Raw genomic sequence first — 25,119 nt, 5'->3', positions numbered from 1 at the left:
ATGTATATTATGTATATATTATATAATTATCAGTTTTCTATTTAATTTTATTCATATATTTATTTTTCTTTATTTTCATTTTTCTTTTTTTTCATTTTTATTTTTCTTATTTATTTATTTTTATTTATTTATTTTTATTTATATTCATTTTATTTTATTTATTTATTTATTTATTTTTTTTTTTTTTTGTGTGTGTGTGTGTGTGTGTGTGTGTGTGTGTGTGTGTGTGTGTGTGTGTGTGTGTGTGTGTGTGTGTGTGTGTGCATGTGTACATGCACACACACACATGCATTTGTTTTTCTCAGCTATCTCCCTTCACAGAGATGTTAGCCAGACATATAAATAGTAGTTTATTTTTTTTATTTTCATTTTTATTATTTTTTTCATTTTTTATTTCCTTATTTATTTATTTATTTATTTTTATTTATTTATTTACTTATTTATATTTTTATTTATTTTATTTATTTAGTTATTTATTTTTATTTTTTTATTATTTATTTATTTTATTTTTATTTATTTATTTTTTATTCTTTTTTTTTTTTTTGTGTGTGTGTGTGTATGTGCACATGTGTGTATACACATGCATTTGTTTTTCTCAGCTATCTCCCTTCACAGAGATGTTAGCCAGGCATATAAATATGTCACAATGAACATGACAAATCCATTTCAATGGACTGAAAGTATACTGTGTACATTTGTCAAAGGAATATATTTTGTGAAGTACAATCTTACTAAATGCCATGCACTTATAATTCTGTGACAAAACTTCACATCCACATGAGTCACTTATCTAAAACAGGCAGGCTCAATAACATGAAGTGGTACAGAACCAGCAGTGACACAGTCAATAGCCTTAGTGATCTTTTACATTCACTACAGTTTCCCTCAAATGAGTAACTAAACTCAAGTAAAGATGATCCAGATCACCTGACCTACTGTGACATTTTGGAAATAGTGATTCAGTTACTTTCCTCCAAATGTAGGTTACTATCAAGATGACTGAACTTTACTGTCACATGCAAGAAAAATAAAAATATAAAAATTCCACTTGAGACGATGTTTGTTATACCTTGTCATCATAACACAAATATCCAAAGTAATTGATGGTAAATTATTCCTCCCAATCCTTCCATCTATGTTCATGTCTGGAGCTATATTGTGAACTAACTTGAACACAATAATATAGAAAACACAACAATACAGCCTCTCATTGTAAGACTAAAAGTAATATATACCTATAAAACCACAGGCTTGCCCTTAGCATTGCTTAAGTAAAATAAGGTCTTACCTAATGTTACAGTGCCACCAACATAAGGAAGCTTGTTGATGCAACACTAATGGGAAGAGAGAGAGAGAGAGAGAGAGAGAGAGAGAGAGAGAGAGAGAGAGAGAGAGAGAGAGAGAGAGAGAGAGAGAGAGAGAGAGAGAGAGAGAGAGAGAGAGAGAGAGAGAGAGAGAGAGAGAGAGAGAGAGAGAGAGAGAGAGAGAGAGTTAAAAATCAAATTCATAGACAAATTAAATGAACTGTGAGATGCAATGTACAGGTGTAAAGCTAAAGTGGCTAATAAGGCTTTCCAGTTGGCTTGATCACATGAGGCAGATATCATGAAAATCTTATCCAATTGTACAGAAAATAAATAAAATTTAAAAAATGCAAATAAAAAAATAAAATAAAACAAATAAATAGAACCTACATTTTGTGATGTGAAAATAAAAAAGTTATTTGTTTTTTGCCATGACAAGTTAACAACATAAGATAGAAGAAGGAAAAATTATGTAAGCTGAATTATGAAGAGGAATGTTTAATGCCATGTCATAACATGTCTTGCCTTTGTGAGTCAAAGCACGGTGACTGTGGCAGGAAGCTGCACCCATTTAATCTACCTTGCAAAAATTAATGGAAACTGGTGGCTCATTATTTTCTGAAGTTGGAAACCTGAATAAATCATCAGTGCTAAATGCTTTCTTTCTCAGCCAATTTCAGTCATGTTCAGATACATTAATAGAATGAAACTTCAAGACACACTACTCATAGGATTCTATTTTTTTTTTTTTTTTTTTTTCCTAACTAAAATACCTTTTCAAAAATTGTTCACTTACAGGAGACACAAAGTACTATTTGTTATCTTTACAATTGTTTCTTTTAATGAAATCTGTCTGATACTACCAGAAGGCTGGCTAGTGATGAATAGTTTAAGGTGCTAGAACACAAAACTTTGTGAAGATTGGGATTTTGAAAAATTTTTACTTTCCTTCCCCATACTCTCTGCATTAAATCTTTCATTTTGAAAGTATACTTCAGATTCTTAAAATGGCACAATTATGTGACAGCAAGCATTCCTGTAAGATTCACTCACACATTTGATAGTCATGATCATAAATTAAGTTACCTTCTACACAATTTTGTTATTTTGCATTTTCACTCTAAAAAAAACCTGACAAAATTAGATTCTTTGTATATACATGAACTTCAGGTTCAAAGAAATATGTACAAAGTAGGCACAGTGTGTTACTTTGATGGTAACCATGACTTTACCCAGGTAGAAATTCTGGAGAGAGAGAGAGAGAGAGAGAGAGAGAGAGAGAGAGAGAGAGAGAGAGAGAGAGAGAGAGAGAGAGAGAGAGAGAGAGAGAGAGAGAGAGAGAGAGAGAGAGAGAGAGAGAGAGAGAGAGAGAGAGAAAATCATTCAATGACACTGAGATAACTCCTCTTAAAGGTAACTGATTAGGTATTACTGCAATGTAATATACAGCAGTGACTTACCTGAAATACACTGCATAAAAGAAATTTTTTTTCCATACTGCTTTTTATGCAATGCATAAAAAACATTTATGCAGTGTATTTCAGGTAAGTTACCATTTTACATTGCAGTAATAGCTAATCAGTTCCTTTAAAGAGGAATTATCTCAGTGTCATCAAAAAGATTTATTATTTTGTTTCACAGGATTTCTACATGGGTGAAGTCACTGTTACTATCAAAGAATCTCATATATCAGGTTTTTTATGAGTAGTGTGTCTTAAAGTTTCATTCTAATTAATGTAATTGAACATGGGAATTGATTAGCTATTACTGCAGTATAATATGTTAACTTACACCTGAAATACATTGCATTAAAAGCAGTACATTTTTCTTAGACAATTTTGAAATTATTAGTCATGGCAATGAACAGAAGACACTCCCTCACCTCTGATGTGTCCTTACTTTCACACGAAGAGGTTGTGTTTAGTAACACATCTTGTGTGTTTTAATCCCATAGAGACTGTGGAAGGAAAATCTACTTCCACACAAACTGTGAGGTTTTCCTTTTCTTCTTAGAAACTTCAGAATCTTGAGAAATGCTGTTCTTGATTAAGATATCTGAATCTTGAGATGCATGAACTTCAAAGTTATTCAAACTCTGTAAACAACATTATTAAGTCATTATTTGTGAACACAATCAAACAATATCTCACTACACTTGCAATCTAGGCCAGGAATGGAGATCACAAAATGTAACTATGAACAATATATTTTGATGTTATGATATATGCTATTCATATTACATCAAAACACTCTATTAACATTTGTATACAGTTCTACTTATGTATTTATTGGAAATTCATTACCAATATTATTCTCAAATTTATCTCATTTGGGGAATCTAGATTAACAACTTGTTCATTGCTTTTGCCCACTTTGTGATATGGTAGCATATTTAGTTTGTCACAAGAATGGATTACATACATATATATATATATATCCTATCAAATAAGTTTTTATTATATGTTAAAGCTAATTTCAAATTACACAGCATCAATTGAGTGAGTGGACCTGAGACTAGGTACTTTTCTGTCTCAGGTTCCTCATCCTGTAGTACATGCTTTGTTAAACCAATCAAGTACATGGTTCACAAAGGCCTCTCATCCAAACATTTATATTTCTTACTTTTCTGTCCATCATTCAGCCAAATCTGAACAAAAGCAATCAAGTTCAGACATTATGTTTGGTGTAATAAAAGCTAGTAATAAAATAATACAAAATAACTACCAGTCAGCAAGTACCATCTGTTTCTAACTAGCTTTGACAAAGACCTACATTACCAAATATTAAATGAAAAGTAAATTTAAGTAAATACTGTATACATACCATAGTCTTGTGCATTGGTCTCTTTTTTCGTCCTCTGCCTCGTTTTGCCTTCTGTCCCAAGCTCAGCTTATTCACCTCATCATCCAGATCCTCTGAGGGTTCCTGCAACTCCTGGAAAATACAAAAAATAAATGTTCAAGACATAGGGAATGACAAGGCAGGTGATAATAAAGCCAACACTAAATGGAATGCATAGGAATGAGGTGGAAGTAAGGAGAAAAGAAGAGTGGATGAAAGCAATGGCACTGTAGGATGAACGGGATTGGCTGTCTCACCATTACACTACTGCCTGCCAATCCAACCACCCCGGAAAGAGAATGTGGCAACATCTCAAGACTGTCATGGCATCACCATGACTCCCAAACAAACCCTTCAACAAAAGAAGGAAGGAAAATAATGTCACATGACATTAATGGGCTACATATATGCAGAATATGAACTTCACACTCTATGCAAATCTATGTTGAACATGTTATAAATAGCTGCTAATATTTGCAGTGGCCTTTCCATGAAATGCGTTGCTAATTCATCACTCTTATAGGCCTAACTTTCAAAAAGAGGTGGTTCAACTTACTTATTTTAACATTTTTCTTATGGCTACACAATAGCCCTACAAAGGTGGTCAACCTTATATCATACTAATGATGAGTACCATCAGTGAGCTATTCAATGTAAGCATGACGAAGGAAAGGTCTTACCACAAGCTCTGATGACCCCTCCTCTACATCCATGCCTGAATGAAGAGGCATGGTGGTAGGCAAGTGTTCCTGAGTTTTCTGAGATTCTAGCATCTGCACTGTGTTGCCAGCTGTGGCCAGTGCCTCCGAGGGTGTGCTATTCTGTGATGATTCAAAACTGGGTCTGGATGAGGGCAGATTGTTCTGTGTTCCAACAGTAACATCCTGGGAGAGAGACACAATGTCCACTGTTTCATCCAGGCTATTATTCAGTGACTCTGTTTTCTGTCTGAATTTTGGTCCCATGCTGGACTCTTGAATTGAAGATAAATCAAGATCTGGGGTAGCATCTGGATCAGCATTGGCAGCTGACTTTGAACTCTGTGGAGTCTGAAATGGGTTATTAAATCATTTAATAATAGGAATTAATTTAATGTTTTTTGCTACCATCAACCACAAATAAGTGGTAGCAACCAAAGAACATATAAAAATATTTGAATAAAGAGAAGTTAAAACTCAAGTTTGAGATAAACCACAATAAACCACAATGACAGAAAAACTGTAAACAGGATTGTATTGATAAGTCTGGAATAATATAATAAAGGAAATAAATTACAAAGAAAGTTCATGGCTAATACTGATCAAATATTTTAAAATGGAACAAAATACCAAATCAATGAAAGGACAGTTAAGAAGTGAACTTGGGTGGCTTGATATGAGTTTTATCCCTAACTGCATTTTTCTTGTATCATTCAATCCTTCCTCATTTCTTAACTCCTTGCTGAACTCTTCATAGCTCAAATAATCTTCCCACTTTCAATAATTAACTCAAAGGTTAAGAGGTTTTCAATCTTCGCACTGCTGTGTGTGTGTATGAGAGAGAGAGAGAGAGAGAGAGAGAGAGAGAGAGAGAGAGAGAGAGAGAGAGAGAGAGAGAGAGAGAGAGAGAGAGAGAGAGAGAGAGAGAGAGAGAGAGAGAGAGAGAGAGAGAGAGAGAGAGAGAGAGAGAGAGAGAGAGAGAGAGAGAGAGAGAGAGAGAGAGAGAGAGAGAGAGAGAGAGACTGAAAAATAAAAGTGTGAAGTCCAGGTTTAAAATTATCAACTCAAATATATGTTCTGGTACAGGCAGCTATTGCAAAAGGAGACACAGAATTTATTAAGGGAGACATCCACTTGAGAGACCAAAAAAATATGAAAAAATATGAGCTACTGTGAAAAAATATGTATGATAGGCATATGCATTCCCTATTATTTCACAAAAACATATGGCAAAACATGCAGAACATTCTGCTTCAATCCCACAGAAAGGAGTGGGGCAGGAACCAAGACCCACTCAAGCAAGAAGTATCACTTTTGAAAGTGCTTTTCTAACATGCAAATATGAAGGAATCATGTAGCAACACAGACAATGTAATAATAAAGATTTCTTCATAGGTTCCCATCAAGCATTCAAGATTGTTAGAATAGACTAAATCAACAAATATGTGCATTTATAATTTTAAATTAACCAATATGTATATGAAAAAATTTTCGTGGTCAAAATTTGCCGAAAGTTGAAAGAAAAATTTTTCTCTCAAATTCAGTAATAACAATCAAAATTTCAAATGCACTCAATTAAAGATTCATGGTGTACCTACATGTGTGACATACTACCATATGAATAAATACAATTTTTTTTTTTTTAGTTTTAGGATTTTGAAAAGGGATCTTTATTTTTTTAAATTTTTCAAAAATTAAAAAATAAAGGTATAGGAGTGTTATGAATGTTATGCCCTACCACTGTGCAAAATTCTATGTAAAACAAATAAAACACAACAGCAAAAAGCCATCACACTAGATTCCCCTCTTAATGATAAGTTAGTTGGTGCACCACACCTGTGAGGTGATGTCCAGCGTCTCCTGGGTTGAACTTCTTTTAGTGTACCCGTGGTCCGGCAGATACTTTGTGAAGACCTTTAAGGTGATCATGTGGCTGTTGATGTAATTTCTGAAAGATTAACATGAAAATCACCAGACAGCCTCAAAGGAACTAACTATAAAATAACTATGATTGATAGTAATAATAATTAAACAATAATAATAATGATGATGATAATAATGATGATAATAATAATAATAATAATAATAATAATAATAATAATAATAATAATAATAATAATAATAATAATAATAATAATCTTCAGTGAGGGAAAGGAAAAAAATAATGAACAGTTAAATACTCACAATCTTAAATCTATGAGTGCAATATAAATTAAAACATTCTTCAAGTAGCAATTCATTCAAAAGTTTAGATCTTTCATCTTTGTCTTTCATTCCACACTCTTCTCACCTGTACTTGGCATTAATATCCCAACACTTTTTTTTTTTTCAAAGTTTATGATTCTTTGTCTTGAGATCTAATCCATCTTCTCCCTTACAGAGCTCTTCTTTTCTCCTGTTTCCATGCCTGCACATAACTAAGCAAAGATTCAGATTCTGAATATATGATGTTTAGGGCACCACACACACACACACACACACACACACACACACACACACACACACACACACACACACACACACACACACACACACACACACACACACACACACAGACTCCTCTAGTCCTTCACTACTTCTGTTATACAGAAGTAGTGAAGGACCAGAGAAGTAAAGAAGGCTTCACAAGAGGTTATAAAGGTAATAAAGGAAAAGGAAAACCTGGCAAGAGACACTGTGGATAAAAAGAAGAGCGTAATGATCTTTGGTCTGGAAGAAAGCGAGATAAAAAAATTGGTATAAAAGAGAAGCAGAACAAAGAAAAACAGCTCAATTAGTACCAAGTGTGATAAATGAAGAGGATACAAAGCTGGAAGATGAAACAGAGGAGTTGTACAGGATTGGAAAATACGATCAAGGAAAAAGTAGACCATTGAAAATTAAACTAAAATCCCAAACAGCAGCTGAAGAAACATTGGCAAATGTGTGGAAGCTAGCCAAAAAGTAACAAGTTTAAACAAGTCTGGATTAGAAGAGAAATGAATGAGGAAGAAAGGAAGAAACTTAATGAATTGAGAAGTGAAGCAAAAGAAAGGAATTAACAGAGAACACAAGAGGAAAGGGAACTTTTTTCTGGAGAGTAATGGACCTAAGGTTGAGGAAGTGGTACATGTGAAGAGTGAGGGGTGCAGAGGCACAGCTGTACGAGAGGAAGGGACATGGACAGTGGCATACATTAATGTGGATGGTTTAGTTTCAGTGATGGATGAAGTGAATGAATTTATAAAAACAAATGAACCAGACATCATGGCAGTGGTAGAAACTAAACTAAGAGATTCAGAGACACCAAATTTAGTAGGGGGAAAGTACAATATGAGGATAAGAAACAGATGTGGAAAAGGAGGAGGTGGAGTGATGATGCTTGTTAAAAAGGGTATCAGGGTGGAGAGTGTGGAAAAGGCAGAAGGCTTGGTGGAAGGCCTAAACTTACAACTAATAAATGGAAGAAGAGGAAGATGATATGTCACAGTGGTGTATGTCTCATCAAAAACAAAGGCCTGGAATAGACAAAAGCATGAATAGTTGCTGAGTGAGACAAAAGAATGGCTTGTAAAGAAAATTAAAGAAAACAACAAAATTGTTATAATGGGAGATTTTAATTGTAGAGATAAATTGGGAGGAGTGGAACACAAGAGGAAGTGAAGACTCATGGGGAGACAAGGTTCTGAAACTGGCAATGAACAATATAATGACACAGTGGGTTGAGGAAAACACTAGATACAGAGGAGGAGAGGAACCATCAAGACTTGATTTGGTATTATTAAAAGAAGCAGATATTACAGAAGACATGAACTATAGTTGTCCACTAGGAAAAAGCAACCATGTCATGATAAGGTTTTGTATTAAAGAAAAAAGAGAGAAAAGTAGATGTGAAGATTATAAAAGTGAAAGATTTAATTATGGTAAGTCAAATTTTTAACAAATGAGGAGATACTTTGGTGATGCAGACTGGAGTACACTTATCACAGCAAGTAATGTGCAAAATAAGTGGGAAGCTTTCATCAATACTTATGAAGAGGGAGTGAAAACATATGTACCGAAAGTAGAGACGAAGAGAAGATATAACAATGACTGGTATAATAGAAGATGTGAAATAGCTAGGGAGGAGAGGGAAACGGCATGGAATAGATGGCGGAGGAAAAATATGCAGGATTTATGGCAAAACTACACACCTACAAGAAATGAATATGTAAGGGTTATTAGAGAAGAGAGGAAAAATTATGAGAAAGATGTTATGGACAAATGCAAAGAGGAACCAAAAACTATTCTTTAGATATGTGAACAGCAAAATGGAAAATAGAGAAGGAATAAGCAGATTGAAGGCGAATGGTCAAATGTGTGAGGATCCAGCTGAATTGGCGGAGATAATGAACAGGAGTTTTCAATCAGTATTCACAAAAGAAAGAACATTTGTGTGGCAGAGTGAGATGAGTGAGGAAATGGGTCTGGGGGAAATCCAAGTGACTAAAGAGGATGTCCAGAAACAGATGGAGGGACTAGACGTTAGGAAGGCCTCTGGACCTGACGGAGTGTCAGGATGGATACTAAAAGAGTGCAATCAGCAGTTGACATGGGTAATACATAATATTATTGAGAGCTCCCTAATTGAAAGTAGAGTCCCAACTGAATGGAAGAGAGCCAACATAGTGCAAAAGGTGGTAGTAAAGAGGAGCCCTTAAACTATAGACCTGTGTCTCTAACAAGTGTGGAGTGTAAAATGTGTGAAAGATTGGTGAAGGATAAATGGATGCAATACATAGAAGCAAATGAAGTGATAATAAAGCAACAATTTGGATTTACGAGAGGGAGATCGTGTGTTACAAACTTACTGAGTTTTTATTCTAGAGTGGTGGATATAATGCAAGAAAGAGATGGATGGGCTGATTGTGTTTATTTAGACCTGAAGAAGGCCTTTGATAAAGGGCCACACAGGAAATTGTTGTGGAAGTTGAAGCATAATGGTGGGCTAAGGGGGGGGCCTGCTGAGATGGATGGAAAATTTCTTGACAAACAGAAATGAGAACGGTGGTAAAAGATCAAAGATTATCATGGAGGAAAGTCATAAGTGGAGAACCCCAAGGCTCAGTACATGCACCATTCATGTTTGCAGTTTCTATAAATGATATGACAGAGAGTGTGAACAGCTACATGAGCCTTTTTGCAGATGATGCAAAATTGCTGAAGAAAGTTGAGAGTGCAGAGGACTGTGGAACGTTACAAGAAGACTTGAACAAGATATCAGAGTGGAGTTATAGATGGGAAATGGAATTTAATTTAAAGAAGTGTAAAGTAATAAAATTTGGAAAAGTACAAGAGTAAAAGGAAATTATGTGTTGAATGGTGTAAGGTTGAGTAGAGCAGAAGAGGAAAAGGATCTCGGTGTTACAGTGACTGGGAACCTGCCCCCAGAGAGACACATTGGCAAAATTACAGGAGAAACCTATAACTTGTTGAGAATAAGGCAGGCTTTTGCATATATGGATGAAGAGATGGTCAGGAAGATGATCGTGGCACTGATAAGACCTAGGCTAGAATATGCAGCAGTATTGTGGTTGCCATACAAGAAAAAGGATATAAGGAAGTTGGAGAGAGTTGAGAGAGCAGCTACGAAGATGGTACCAAGTATCAGGGATTTGTCATATGAAGAGAGACTGGCAAGGATACATCTACTGACATTGGAAAAGAGGAGAGAAAGGGGAGACTTGATTGCAATTTATAAAGCATATGAGGGAGTAGAGAAGATGGACCAGAGCGACTTAATGGTCTGGGATACACGGGACACTATAGGACATGGAAAGAGGCTGAAGAGGAGTGCTTGTAGAAGAGACATCAAAAAGTATAGTTTCCAATATAGAAGTATTGATATATGGAACAGTCTGGATGAGGAGATAGTAAATGCAGAAAGTATACATGATTCAAGGCTAAGTTGCATATTAAAAGATATGGAGATGGGACAGCAGGAGGATAGCTCTTTTCCCATAAAGCACAACTAGGTAAATACAACTAGGTAAATACATATCTGATTCAGATACAATCCCCATTTTCTCTTCTCAGTCCAACTTCACATTCTTTTGGTCATTGAACAATTACTCTAAATGTATATTTTTTCATATACCTTTATCAGTTTAACCTAAAGATGTAGTAAAGACTCTCTCTCTCTCTCTCTCTCTCTCTCTCTCTCTCTCTCTCTCTCTCTCTCTCTCTCTCTCTCTCTCTCTCTCTCTCTCTCTCTCTCACACACACACACACACACAAACACACACAAACAGAAGACAAGACTGCTAGTTTTCCAATTCTATTAGGTTGCAGTCACAATTCATATACAAAACATCCCATACCCATTCCCTGCAATGTGAGCAGACTACTGTGGCATTACAGGAAATGACCCCACATTGTCTCTGACAGCCCCAGGATTTCAATCCAGGGCCTTTTTGCTGTCAGTTAGGTGCTCTAGCACCTACATCACCAGGCCAGTAATCAAAACCCACTTTACTTATACTTTTTTCAAACATCATCATCATTCTTTTGTTAACATTCATCTTCAGCTTCAATCATCTGCACGCAATGAAAACACATTTATGATTTTTGCAAGTCCTTCCAGCTTTCTGCAAACATGACTATCTGTAGATTGAATTGCATCCAGTAATGATTTATTACTTTCACTCATGTGTTCACTCCAATACCATCAACCATTTCTTTCATCTCTTCCATTACATCATTCATGTACAAACTAATCATATGCACACTAAGTCTTTAAATACTCACATTTTCCTCTTAGTATATACAATTTTTTCATCTTTAAGTTTCTTGAAGATGAGAGTGCCCATGGTAATATCCACACCAAGCAGGTGAGCAAGGCGTGCTACTGTTATGGTGTTCTTCACGCCCTGTGCCAAGGAGTCTTGCAATAAAGACAGAGTGCGACGGAACAGGCAGAAAGTTGTCAGCTGCAAAGACGAAAAATGTTACTCAAAGAAAATAAAGATGCAATTAAATACATAGTGAAATACAATTTGTACAATAAGACCTTGATATGGCAAATACCAGATATAAAGAACCCATTAAGCCTATCAAACAAGCTTCACATTTAACAAACTATAGTGTTATAATAAACAAAAGTTTGCTAAATGCAGAAGAGCATTGCTAAAATTTGAGAACTTAATTAACAGCATTTAACGATAACTACAAATGTACTACATGATACTCCTCCTACTGATCTGAATGGGTTTAAAAGTCATGAATTACTGCAAGTACAGGAGTGAAGTGCTTAAGGCAGGACACTGGCCATGGAGCGAGGCAATGGTGGTGCTGATGCAGCCACAACACACAATTTCTTTATTCAGTACATTTTGCTCAAAGAACTGAATCACTGCCAAAATTAAAGTGCAACTACCACATCAGGACCTGCCAACAAATCTGGTTCCTATTTCCCTCACTCCATCCCTTAAGAAACTACAATATACCATATATTAGTTAGGAGATTCATGATTTTCTATATTCTCATCTACATATTGGCTTTTCAAACTAATCTCTCAGCATGAGACTCATCAGCACTTTCTGTTTGTCAATGTCACTCATCCATGTGTATAAATGTAGTAATAGAGTATTCCTGATGGAAAGCTAGGGTCTGATCTCTGATGCAGAAAACTTGACCACTACTATTGGATGGTGATGCTCACCTCTGATTGTTGCAGAAGTGTGGGGTCAGTGCATGGCTGGGTGGGAGTGGCACATTGCTCACAAACATGCATCCCATCTCTCACATCACTGGCCAAGAAAATACCAAAGCATATCTGGAAGTGCAAGTTTACTAAAATATAACATTGGGGCTCTTTGCAGATGTTCTATGATGCTTCAGTTCCAGTTATTCCATGAGCAGAACATTTAAAGAAATTACAACAAACCAAAAACTTAGGTATGTACAGTTCCTCATTTCATGACTATGGCAAATGGAACCTAGCTGCTCTTATTTCTGAGACTCCCTTGTATTTATAAGATGTACTACTGTGTGTCACTGGAATCTGTAAAAAAGACTTTGGAGTTTCACCTTAGTAATGACAATCCTTGAGTGTATTCTTTCTTTCTGTGATTCATTTCGGTAATAACTTTTGTTCCTTTTATTTCAACATTTTTGTGATCAAATAAATATTCACACAAAAGAATTATCATTATTCTCCATATGTAAAGCTAGAAAATTAGAAAAAAAAAAGCTCTACACAATATTCATAAAACCTTTGTTTCAATAAACATTTACACACAAAAATATGTGGAAACATCTTGTATGCCCACTACCTTGAAGAGTAGTCAACACACAGGGTAACCACCCAGCCCACTACACACAATGAGAAAGCATTTATATCTCCAATGCTCATAAAGTTGGCAATGTGAGTTAGCACACCTGCAGCTAATGACTTGTCAAAGAACCTTAGCCTCTAGATACAAACTCTGTATAATAAAAAAATCATAAAACAAATAAATAAATAAATAAACAAAATATAAAAAAATAAATACTCAGGCTTACACCGTGCTGCCACTTCCGGCATATGTCACACAAGACCATCAGCCCATCATCGCACTGCACTCCACAGGGACAGCGCACAGGGAAATTTTCACCTTCTGAGTTGCCCGAGTTATCTGAAAGACAAAAATTTAATAAATATACTTATATTCATTTATTGTTCAGATTTATATGTAGATTTAGGTAAAACAAGTTACATCACAAGATGGCATATCCATCATCAGCACTAGGAAGTCAAACAGACTTCTAACATACACATACTTCAAAGATCTTTTCCCAGCACTGAATTACAGTCAAAGTTTTAAACTGACAATGAAAATGAATAAATTATTTCATAATGTACACTTTGCCACCTTCATGACAGAGCATTCCAACATGAATGTATCCACTGCTTGAAAAATTAATCATACTTCTACCTCTACTTACCTTCCTGAGTAGAGTGAGTAGTCTTAACATTGCAAGAAGACTCAACCTCATAAGAGGGAAGGGTCTTTGTTGGTACAAGGTGATCATCCTTTTGCGATTGTGTGAGAGGTACATTCTGATCACCAGCAGTTGCTGCAGATCCTATAGGGATGTATCATACATTTTCCCAACAAATATAACAAGCATATTTTAATCTTTCATATTACTTCATGTATGTTCATCAACAAAAAAAGTCACATATATACATTAAATTTTCTATTCTGTATACCAGGCTGGCAATCCCACACAGAGTGGCCCAGAAAAGCACCACACATGCACATCATTCACTCTTAGCCCCGTTGGTCCCTAGTAAAAAGAGAGTCTTGTGGACCATCATAATACACCCCACACATTCAGAACTCTTACATGTAATGTTTTTCCTTGTTTGTAGGACACCATATAGAGAATGGGGTTCCTAACCCTCTCAGTCTGTCCTTTTTAGTCACTTTTTATGTCATACAGAAATACACTATTATCTTTTTAGGTGAGCACTGATGCCCTTGACACACTGTTAGGATGAACAATTCCTGTACTGCTTCTAATCTTGTTCTCATGTCTGGATCTTTATCAAATGTTTAAGAGATCTGATATCTGGGTTGGAAAAAACCCAACCCACTGGGGTTTTTTTTGAGTTTTATTGTTTTTCTGGGGGTTTTATTTTATTTTTTTGTGGGTTTTATTTATTTTTATTCCTCATATCTATATGTAAATCAGTTTAAATAAACAATTAAAAAATAGTCTTGAGTGAAACAAATGGTTTGAAGTGTTATCTGAAGGACAGCCACTTGTTTGAGTCATATTGATACAGTTTGGTCAGGTTGGACAAGGCCTGTGTTAACTTGTGGTTTTGAGGAAATGAATGGGTCAGGTTTGAATACTTTTCCATTTTTTTATATATATGTACAAATAGCTTCCCACTTGATGAAGCAGCCTTCCTATCCTTACTTTTAGTTAAAGACACATACATACCTACTCTAGGAATTTTAATAGGTAAATATCATAAGCCGGAAGTTATTATGTGCCAATTAAGCCACACCTCCTTTGTCAACCCATGTATGCCTCCCCATCCCCACTCTCTCATTTCTACATTTCTTGTACCCCTTCCCTATCTCCTTCACCTAAGCCCCCCTTCTCTCTCTCTCTCTCTCTCTCTCTCTCTCTCTCTCTCTCTCTCTCTCTCTCTCTCTCTCTCTCTCTCTCTCTCTCTCTCTCTCTCTCTCTCTCTCTCTCCACACACACACACACACACACACACACACACACACACACACACACACACACACACACACACACACATATATATATATATATATATATATATATATATATATATATATATATATATATATATATATATATATATATATATATATATATATATATATATATATATATATATATATATATATATATATATATATATATATATATATACACACAGTGGAACCTCGGTTACTTTTTTCAGACAAATAAATTTTCAAACAAAATTTTAAACTCATAATTGGTTTGGTTACCATGCCATAATTTGGTTCTCAAACAAATTTACTTGATTTCAAATATTAAAAGACAGCAAAAGCTGCAGTTTATTATTAATTTATAGTTTCTATAAATATTTCCTTCATTTTTATATATTTGGAAGAGAGACACAATAAAATACAGTAATTAAAACTTTGAAATAGGGTAAATGTGATCCCATTGAAGAACCCTGATGTAAACAAACAGTTTTTGGCACTCAGAAGTAATCCAGAAGGTGGCTCTCTCAATGATCCCCAGCACCATCACCACACAGCACTACACACTACACTACTGTCACAAAAGATAACTTTCCCTTAAATCAATAAGTCAAAACACAGACTTTAAAAAGTAGCACTTAACAACCACTGTATTGCTGTGTTAACTGTACATTTTCTTCACTGACATATAAAAATTTAATTTGTCATTTGCTATTTCCTGTAAGCCTTTGACTGTGTAGATTGTAGACAAAAAATGAGCACTTAAAGCCGTGTGGCACCACTTGAATGCATAGCGAGCCAAGGAGGGAAAGCAGGAGGCAGATGCCCACCCAGGTGAGCAGTTTCCACAACACACAACTTGCATGTTAATTTTCCACAAAATAAAGCAAAGCACATCATATGTGCATAGTATTTTTGACTTTGAATTACTTAACTAACAAATCCCAAAGTATGCACCTTAACTCACAGGACACCCTGCATGTAAATTTTTTTTTCAACCACTCACCCCCCCAAAAAAAATAAAAAATAAATAAATAAATAAACAAAAATTTTGGTGGGGGGTGGATCAGTATTTTTAATGCCAACCCTCTTACATACAGGTCTTCTTGTTACTCCTACATTATTACTACATTCTTATACCAACATTTAAAATAAAATTTCAATAACTTGCCTAATCAGAAAGGACACCATTAGATTTTAATCTTATTTGAAGAGTTTTAAACACATGCTGATTACCTGTGTTCAGTTAATGGTACATACTTCCCCAAGCTGCTGTTGTGTAGAATCTCTAGTACCTACCAGCATTTCTTTAGCACTGCAAGCTTTGAAATAATTAGCACTAATTATGCTGGCTGTAAGATTATTCATCCTAGTTAGCTGCTGTACAAAGTGGCAGTAAGTGTGAGGTGAACATCCCTAAACTAAATCTAATATGTATGGCCTGCTCTGATGCCTGTTCCTCAGTTTTACAGAGAGAGAGAGAGAGAGAGAGAGAGAGAGAGAGAGAGAGAGAGAGAGAGAGAGAGAGAGAGAGAGAGAGAGAGAGAGAGAGAGAGAGAGAGAGAGAGAGAGAGAGAGAGAGAGAGAGAGAGAGAGAGAGAGAGAGAGAGAGAGAGAGAGAGAGAGAGAGAGAGAGAAACTAATCCACCACCTGACTTACATTTCCAGTTTCTTGTCTCATTTCATTTCATTTTAGTCATGTTGAACTTAATACATTTAACTAAGTGAAATAAACTTAAATAAAATAAATTAATTAATAAGATAAAATGAAATATATGAAGGGCAGCTCAGCAAAGCCTGCAAAACAGCCAAATTGACACCAAAGACCAATACACACTACACCTCAACCAAGCATATAAAGGCTCCAAAGTGTAGTTTTATTAACTCCACAAAAAAGTTGACCCTTACTCAGATTTTGTAGAGTGGCATGCATTCGGAACACACCTGATACAGAAGCAGATGAATGGAGTGGTTTGCAAAACTTGTAGTAGGAACGAACTAATTTTCTATCAAACTCTGGCTCCTCAATCTCAGCCTGAGTTACTTCTTTAACCTGGTAGCAAGAAAGGTTCACAAAATTAACTCATTTATGAATCTATCAATAAAAAAAAGGAAAGTTGCAGAATTAACAAAGCTGATGTGGATGTGAATAGAAACAAAGATGCCTAATAGTGGAGCTTTAAGCAACTAATAAGACAATTCCATTACTAAATGTGTTTCATCCTCACTATCTAGTGGGAAAAAACCCAAGTTCATTACATCTGAACTTTTCTCACATCATTAGGAGAGTTGTCTTCAATAAGTAAACATTATCATTATGGTCCTCTGTCACCAATTCCATCAATCTTTCTGGCCCTCTCCTAAAGCTCAGATTAATATTACAGTTCTTGAACATACCTGACACTCTATAGGTGAGTTCTCTCCAGTGAGGTAAGCATCCTTCTCAACACAGACATAAAGCTTCATGGAGTGGAATTTGGTTGAAACATTTCCCATCTAATATATAAAAGAAAAACATTAATAGAAAATTCTAACATGATCATACCACATATAATTTACATATATTCCACACCTAATAATAAGAAAAGCAAGACACAGAAAGTTATGGGGGAAAACCAGTGAACACTACAAATTTTGACACTAATTCCATGGTTTATTTCAGTGTTATCAGTCTTAACAAAAATTATTAACATAGCAAAAAACAATTAATAAGTAGATAAAAAAAAATGTAAATAAATAATTGCAAAAATAGACAAATATATTAAAACTATAAATAAATAACTAAAAAATAAATAAACAAATAAAAAATAAACAAATCTGGCAAATCTATGTTTACTTGTGAGTGTTACATTTACAAGGCAAGAGCAACAGCCACTCTGAGCTAGTGGAAGAATGAAAAGTTGCCCTGCACTGCTCCCAAGGAGGACAAACAACACTGTCCAATCTTCCTTATCTTTCTATTTCACAGTTACAGAGTGCTTTACCAACTTGAGCAATAAGAATGTTTTTCCCCCCAACATGTTCAACTTTGTAAAGCCATCTTGCAACCTAGTAAAAAATTGCCAGTAATTTAGCATGGAGGTGATATCAAGAGGTAGGGAGGGGAATGTTAAGTAACCTTACAATTTCCCACTAGCTCATGGTGTTGCCTATAGAACTGTCTTCAACACCACTAAGGCAGTGCAGTTGCCAGAAGATGGGTTTTCTTTTCTTCTTTTTTCACAATAAGCTATAAAATGAATAAGCTGACATATGATCATAGTGATAGAGCTTCTTGATCTGCAGTGTGTAATGATTTCTTTAGTGCTGAAAATATAATACCAGATTAAGAACAAAGAGTACAAACCTTTATAGTTACTGGTTTTGAGCTAAAAGTGAAACCAGGCTCATTAATCGGGGAAAAACAGGGTGGCTCATAGTCCCATGGGGTCACTAGAAAATAAATAAAAGAATAATGTGATTCTCTTCATGCATATCATTGAGCATCTTTGCACTTCACCATTATCAGCAGTAATAATGTCATTCCCCAATACCAAGAATAGTCTACAAGTTCCTAGACCTACATTAGTCTATATTAAGAGCGCAGAAGTACCAGTGTACAGACTTATGTTACTACACCAGTCTTAGCCATTTCATCATGAAGGAGCATGCTAAGTAACAAGTTATAAACACAGCTTTCTATTAATTGTGCCTTTTTTTTTTTTTTTAACTTCATTATCCATAATTTTGTGTGATTTTTAAAAAGCCCTGGACAGCATTTTCCTCTTCATACTCAACAGTTTTCAATGGTTTTTATGAGAGGATAAAAGACTTCAAAGTACATCTTAATTTAGTTTTTAGAAATGTTTGAAGTTGTGTGTATGAGCTTGGCACCTTATTTTGGTAATCATCTTTTTCCACAGATGCCCAGTTGATAAAAAAAAAAAAAAAAAACATGAACTCAACTAAAAAGTTCAGAACATTTATGTATTTATCCACTCAGTCAGATAAACTTACTGTCATCATAATAGCCAAGTTTCATGGACAAACAGATGTTCTTTGGCAAGGGTTTCATACTCTGTGTAAGAAAAAGAATGGTACGTAGCATCTTCTGGGTTGACTTTCTTGTGTCTTCTACCCGGGCAGCACTGAAAGTAATGACAATGCATTCATCTTAACAACAGCCACTGGAAAACAGACATACAGTGACTGCAGAAAGCCTCAGCTTGGCAGCCCAAGACAGCCACAACTTTTCATCAAAAAAGCTGTACCCATTTGAGTGAACAAATATACCAAAAACTAGTGACTTGCTATCAGGGTTGGTTTCCTGTACTGGTCCTGCAGCAAGTCAGGCACCAGTGAATCATTCCTATCTCTTACAAGAAAAATATTCAAATGCATAAAAAATTTAAGTAAGGTCTTTTTGTTGTTCATAACAATAAATATAATGAGATTTAATGAGCTTAATTTTTTTATAATGCAAAGTTAGTTACTTTTAACATATCTGATTAAACTATTAGTCCTACCTATGATTTTTATATGAAAAACTCATATTAGGTAATGTATATTAAACTATGATCTAATTTAACATTGTCCAAGTTTAATACAAGAAAATCGCCTCATAAGACTGAAACTGAAACAAATAACCAGTGCAAACAAACAAGTATTAATGCAAAAAAATTATTTAAATAAAAAACTGATTTAAATCAAATGTCAATCTTTTATATATATATATATATATATATATATATATATATATATATATATATATATATATATATATATATATATATATATATATATATATATATATATATATATATATATATATATATATATATATATATATATATATATATATATATATATATATATATATATATATATATATATATATATATATATACACTCGTATATATATATATATATATATATATATATATGTATATAATTTTTTTTTTTAAATCATGATTTTCCTAACCCTGTTAGCTACTGTGTTACATGGCCAATGTCTGAGGCAATATCAGAGGCAGAAGTTGTGCATTCTGGTGCTCCCCTGAGTTGCTTCTCCCTCCCACCCCAACTCCATTTCTCATCAAATGGGAGATCCTACTATATTTAGCAAGCACTTAGCAAGCCTCCAGTTTATCAATCTATCTCTCCATGCCTCACTCCCTCTGGAATCATCCTACAATGGGTTGGCCAGAAGAAAAAAAAAAAAAAAAAAACTAAATGAATCTAATCCATGTTCAGCTGCCCAGCTTGGATGCAGGTGAACCTCCCATTCAGATTCCCAAAGCTGACTTTTTAGTTCTCTTAATTTAGTCAACCCTTTCAGAACCCCTTGTAAACATATTTTCAGGATGTGTAAATGAAACACTTTTCTTTCTTTTTTTTTCTAGACCATCTTCCATAACCTGTAGAAAATAAAATAAATAAAGAAGGAAAAACACTCACATTTCAGGACCTCCAGGGCCAGTCATAACAGGACCATCGTCAGTGTAACGAAACTTGTAGGTGTAGGTTTCATATGCTTCTTTGTGATTGTCCCTGTTCAGTATGGCAAAGGTGAGCCGTTTTAGCTAGAAAAGCAAGAGAAGGAAATGATCAGTTGATGGAATTCTTGGTGCCACAACAAAGTCATATGGCACTTGCAGTAGAATCTCTGTTAACTAAATGTATAAACAGAGCAGGGATTCTTTACCTTTTTAATCTAAAGCATCCCTTGAAGTCTTTACATAGTGCAGCAGAATGGAGCCCTAACACCATGTGTCTAGGAATTCATCAGTAAATAATAACAAATGAGTCCCCAAATTTATTGCTCATATATCTATCAGTATATAAAATCTATCAATAAATGTGCCCATGAATTCATTATTATTGTACAAAATGACAACAATAATTGTCAGTCCAGGTCCTAAAGTAGACCTGTCATGTACCACCAAAATTCTTCTTGTATACATACAGGGATGTACATATCCTAAGTTGAGAACCCCTGACATAGAGAATAATTTTTTGACAGAACCTTACATATTTTCTCTCAAGAGCCTGAAAGCAGCCTCTCATCCAGGACACAACCATATTCGAGGACCGACAACTGCTGTCGTCTACAAGTAGCTTGAGCTTCAATCCATCGAGATGCTGCTCATGGTAGGAACCCTGCAATGCATTGATTACAAAACAATTGTACAGTTAAACCTTATTTCTTATGCACAGTAAATAAAGTCTCCACATTTTATCAACAAAATTTATTCAAATAATTATAAAAGAAGAAGGAACTCTGGAATGGATGTGCCTTGAAACTCCTCACAAAGGATGGAAAAATAGATTCAAGCAGAGTTGTAGTTTTCCAGTGAAGTGGACAAAAGTGAAGGTACTGGTTAACTCTTGTATAAGGAAGACGGACAGAATAGAGGTGAAAATGAACATGGATGTACAGCATGTTTTAAAACCTCAAATTAGAGAATCTTCAGTGAGAATAGCATGAAAAGAATATCATGATGACATGCTTCAAGACAGATGAGATTCATCACTGAGAATAATATGAGAATACTAAAGCCAAGTAGGATCCTGGTGTGCTGAGTAAGGAACTGTAACTCATGCAACTTGATTTAAGAAAATATGACACCTGCAAACCACAGGAAATATACAGAGAAACAACTAATGATGAACAAACTTCAGGAAAAATGTTCCTTAAGTAAGTGATAGAGGAGATCCCCAGAGCCAGCAGCTTCTTCACAAATGCCTCAGACTGCTGCAATGTTTTCTGCTCAGCTGGAAACACCAGGGACCACTGAAAGGGAACACACCAAAGAAGCCATTAGTTATACAAAAATACTGTTACAAAGGTGGAAAGTAGGGAGGTGCATGTAGTGAAATACTGTATTTCATATGTGTAGTATGTGTGGGGACATGTGCATGTGGATGCATGCTAGCGTGTGTCTTTATGTCTCTTTCTGCACCCACAGAAAAATGGCACGAAAAACCTGTCATCTCTGGGACACTGGGCATGGCATGGACATGCTGGGTCAGTCAGCAGTGAAGCACAAGAACATAAGAACATAAGAAATAAGGGAAGCTGCAAGAAGCAACCAGGCTTACACATGGCAGTCCCTGTATGAAATATATCTACCTATTTCCACCTATCATCCCCATCCATAAACCCGTCTAAATTTCTCAAGAGAGAGAAGACACCGGACAGTCTGCAACAAGACTAAGAGGGGAACAGACATATGAACATAATGAAGTCAGCATGCAGCTGTGAAAGAGGAAGGACATGATGGAGTTGGCTGGCAGACACACAAGGCAGCAGACATTGAGCAGCAGCTGGGTTGGTGGAACAAATCCTGTGTGCCTGCAGATCCATTAGAGGAGGTGGCAATGCAAATGCCAGCCTGAGGACCATGGAGAGGTGGACATCATGGCCAGCTGCTGGACAGGCAGAGGTTGGAGGAGCCTTTGAAATGTCTGCTGTGGACTCAGGGCTGACCTGAGGAAGGAGTGCATGAGGAAGACCTCCTGTGGCTGTGAGAATTACCTGTTGCTGGAGGAAAAGAGGCTGGAGGAGTCTTTGCGAGATGCCTGTGGTGGTACTAGAAGCCGACCTGAGGGAGGACTGCATGGAGGAAGTTATCGCGCTGATAGTGAGGATTACCTGCTCCTGGGAAGTGCAGTTAGACGTACAAGAGTCATCGAGAAGCAACGGTGTCAAGATCCCGAGTGCATGAGGTTGTGCAGCGATTTTGTTTCATGTACCTTGAGGGACATGTACATGAACTAGTAACTGTGCCATGTATTGTGCTTGTATTGTGTACCATGCTCAGTAGGAAATAAGCTGGTGTCTCATGTGCCCAAGTGCATCCTTATCATCTTGGGATGCTGGTGGCTGACTCTCATAAGTAAAAATGTAGCTTTGTGTCACCACCACTATGCTGATCCCATGAGTCAGTAAGTGGTGCTGTTGTGCAGTCCCCTAACCCAGTTCTGTGCCTTGTGGGTGCAGCGATAGTAAGGACTAGGTGGGTTGTGCAACAGTTGGTGTCAGGAGCAAGTTTCATGTGCTCCCAAGAGGGAGGCAGTTTTTTTTGCAACATTATTTAAGAGTTTGAAGCTGAGTTTGATTAGAAACATTTAGTACATTCCGACAAGAAATAAATATATGTAGCTCCAGTATTTTTTTGTGGATTGTGTTTTCATGTACTGTCAGGGGTTCACAAGAAGATATACTAGCACACCTACTTTTGGGGCAGTTAAGGTTGGGTTAGATTCAGCTTGGTAGATTAGTATGGGAGCATTTTGATTAGACTAGATTTGCTCGTCTAATATGACCTAACATAACCTATCTATGTCTAAAACAGCTTATCCTCTCAAATCTTTTAGGAAATCACAATGAAAGCACTAGCTTATGATAATGCTAGAATACATTCAAATGGATTTCTACAAATGCCTCACACACACACACACACACACACACACACACACAGAGAGAGAGAGAATGGCCAGCAACCTTGAGCTCCATCCCTCCCTCCCATGTCATCCAGTTCAGCACTTCAGAGATATCATTTCCACCTTTCCCTCTTCCTGTATTTTCCAACATCAAACTGCAATTAGATTATAACAGTGAAGGGCTCCGAAAACTATGTGACTGACAACGGCCTGCATCCCTGAGTTCCATCTCTCCCCTGTCACTTGGTTCCTCATTTAATAAGACTCCTTGCTCATTACCGTGTCTGTGATCTGTCCCGAGCGGATGCGCTGCGCGGTGGCCATCCTGCTGGCCCTCTAGCACCCTGGCACTTCTGTGAATGCAATCAGTTGTCCCTGTGAGGAAAGAAAACCGAAATGAGAGATACACCACGCTGTCTACACTAAGTGAGGAGGAGATAACGAAGAGCATCAATCTGCGCCACTCACTCACCAACAGAGCCTCCTCGCCTTTCTCACTTACATTTTCACCTTGCACCTTTATTAAACATCTCATATACATTGTTACTGAACGTTAACAATTTCATCACATCCCAGAGAACCTTTAAGCTCACCTCATGCACCGCCTTGTCTTCACCATTACTTGTAGACGTGGTCACTTCAATACCTAATATTTCTAACTACTTTTCTTGTCAATCTATTGTTTTTTTTATTATAGCATCTCTAGCTTAGCTTCACCCCATATGATTGGTGGCGGTTAGAAGGCACAAAATGCAAATAATTCACGAAGAATATACCTTTTGTGTCCCTCTATTGCCTTTTAAAGGTATTTTTTATAAGGACAGTACTCCACACTAGCACAACTTCACTTCCTTATGAATGGGATGGCTGCATAAAGTTACATATGCTAAAAGGAAGTAAGAGAGGTTAAAGGAAGTAAGTCACAAATAGCTGTTCTGTCACTGTAATGCCTTCTAATGTAATATTCTTAGTAACACAATATTCCACACTAGCTTTATTTCACCTCCGTGTGTCTGGTAATGGCTAGATGAAGTTATATAGGCTAAAAAGAAGATACAGAAGCTAACAACACATTTTTTATGGTACTCGCCTGCTGTCAGGGAAACGAAAAAGGAAACACGTGGTTAAGATTTGGCGGGAAGCCGGGAACTTAAATGTCCGTCGGGCTTCTGCGTCTGCCAGATGGATTTGTTTCTTATTGTTTTTAAAGTCACTATGAATGTGTTTTACTTCAGAAAAGTATTATACACTTTTTTTTTCATAACTGTGTATGAATTTCAAGGTTATCTAGTTAGATGTTATTTGATTTTTTTTTTTTTTTTTTTTTTTTTGCTTACAAGCTACTCGTTTGACTTTTATTGGCCTAGTATCGTTGATGTGGAAATACATGAAAGGAAAAGTTGTTATTATTATTATTGTTGTTGTTGTTGTCGTTGTTGTTTTATCTAGGAGGGGCACCGGCCAAGGGCAACAAAACTGCAATAAAAGAAAGGTTAACTATTTCTTATTATTAGTTTTTTTTTTCATTTTTCTTTCACTAGATATCCTGTCACAAAAGGAAGAATTTTTTTTTTTTTTTTTTTAGTTCTTTGCCTAGGTAGATTCAAATAAAGGTCTGTGATTTTAATCTACTCAAG

At 35.9% G+C, this 25,119-nt stretch overlaps 1 protein-coding gene across 6 annotated transcripts in view; it reads right to left on the bottom strand.

Moving 5' to 3' along the window:
• Window positions 1-693: 693 nt before the first annotated feature.
• The window catches only part of LOC135094521 (uncharacterized), a 38,518-nt gene continuing 14,092 nt past the window's right edge, over window positions 694-25,119 (bottom strand). Inside the window, exons 1-17 of one of the 6 annotated variants that reach the window (XR_010263860.1) lie at window positions 23,762-23,926; window positions 21,714-21,830; window positions 21,068-21,196; window positions 20,495-20,619; window positions 19,055-19,185; window positions 18,405-18,490; window positions 17,456-17,554; window positions 17,003-17,111; window positions 13,788-13,928; window positions 13,365-13,477; window positions 12,523-12,636; window positions 11,609-11,790; window positions 6,680-6,791; window positions 4,826-5,194; window positions 4,128-4,238; window positions 3,187-3,399; window positions 694-1,334 (exon numbers count right to left, since the gene is read on the bottom strand). Coding sequence is in view for 5 of the 6 variants with exons in the window: in XM_063994698.1 (XP_063850768.1) it covers window positions 3,277-3,399; window positions 4,128-4,238; window positions 4,826-5,194; window positions 6,680-6,791; window positions 11,609-11,790; window positions 12,523-12,636; window positions 13,365-13,477; window positions 13,788-13,928; window positions 17,003-17,111; window positions 17,456-17,554; window positions 18,405-18,490; window positions 19,055-19,185; window positions 20,495-20,619; window positions 21,068-21,196; window positions 21,714-21,830; window positions 23,762-23,806 (2,106 nt within the window). In the remaining variant the exon portion in view is untranslated. Of the gene's footprint in view, window positions 1,335-1,786; window positions 3,400-4,127; window positions 4,239-4,825; window positions 5,195-6,679; window positions 6,792-11,608; window positions 11,791-12,522; window positions 12,637-13,364; window positions 13,478-13,787; window positions 13,929-17,002; window positions 17,112-17,455; window positions 17,555-18,404; window positions 18,491-19,054; window positions 19,186-20,494; window positions 20,620-21,067; window positions 21,197-21,713; window positions 21,831-23,761; window positions 23,927-24,572; window positions 24,694-25,119 lie in introns of those variants that run through there. The other 5 variants (XM_063994698.1, XM_063994707.1, XM_063994720.1 and 2 more) reach the window with 5 other exon arrangements.

The sequence above is a fragment of the Scylla paramamosain genome, chromosome 3 (assembly GCF_035594125.1).
Source record: "Scylla paramamosain isolate STU-SP2022 chromosome 3, ASM3559412v1, whole genome shotgun sequence".
Classification (NCBI taxonomy): Eukaryota; Metazoa; Arthropoda; class Malacostraca; order Decapoda; family Portunidae; genus Scylla; species Scylla paramamosain.
Note: the sequence above shows the minus strand (reverse complement) of the source record. Positions and strands in the feature narration are given on the sequence as shown.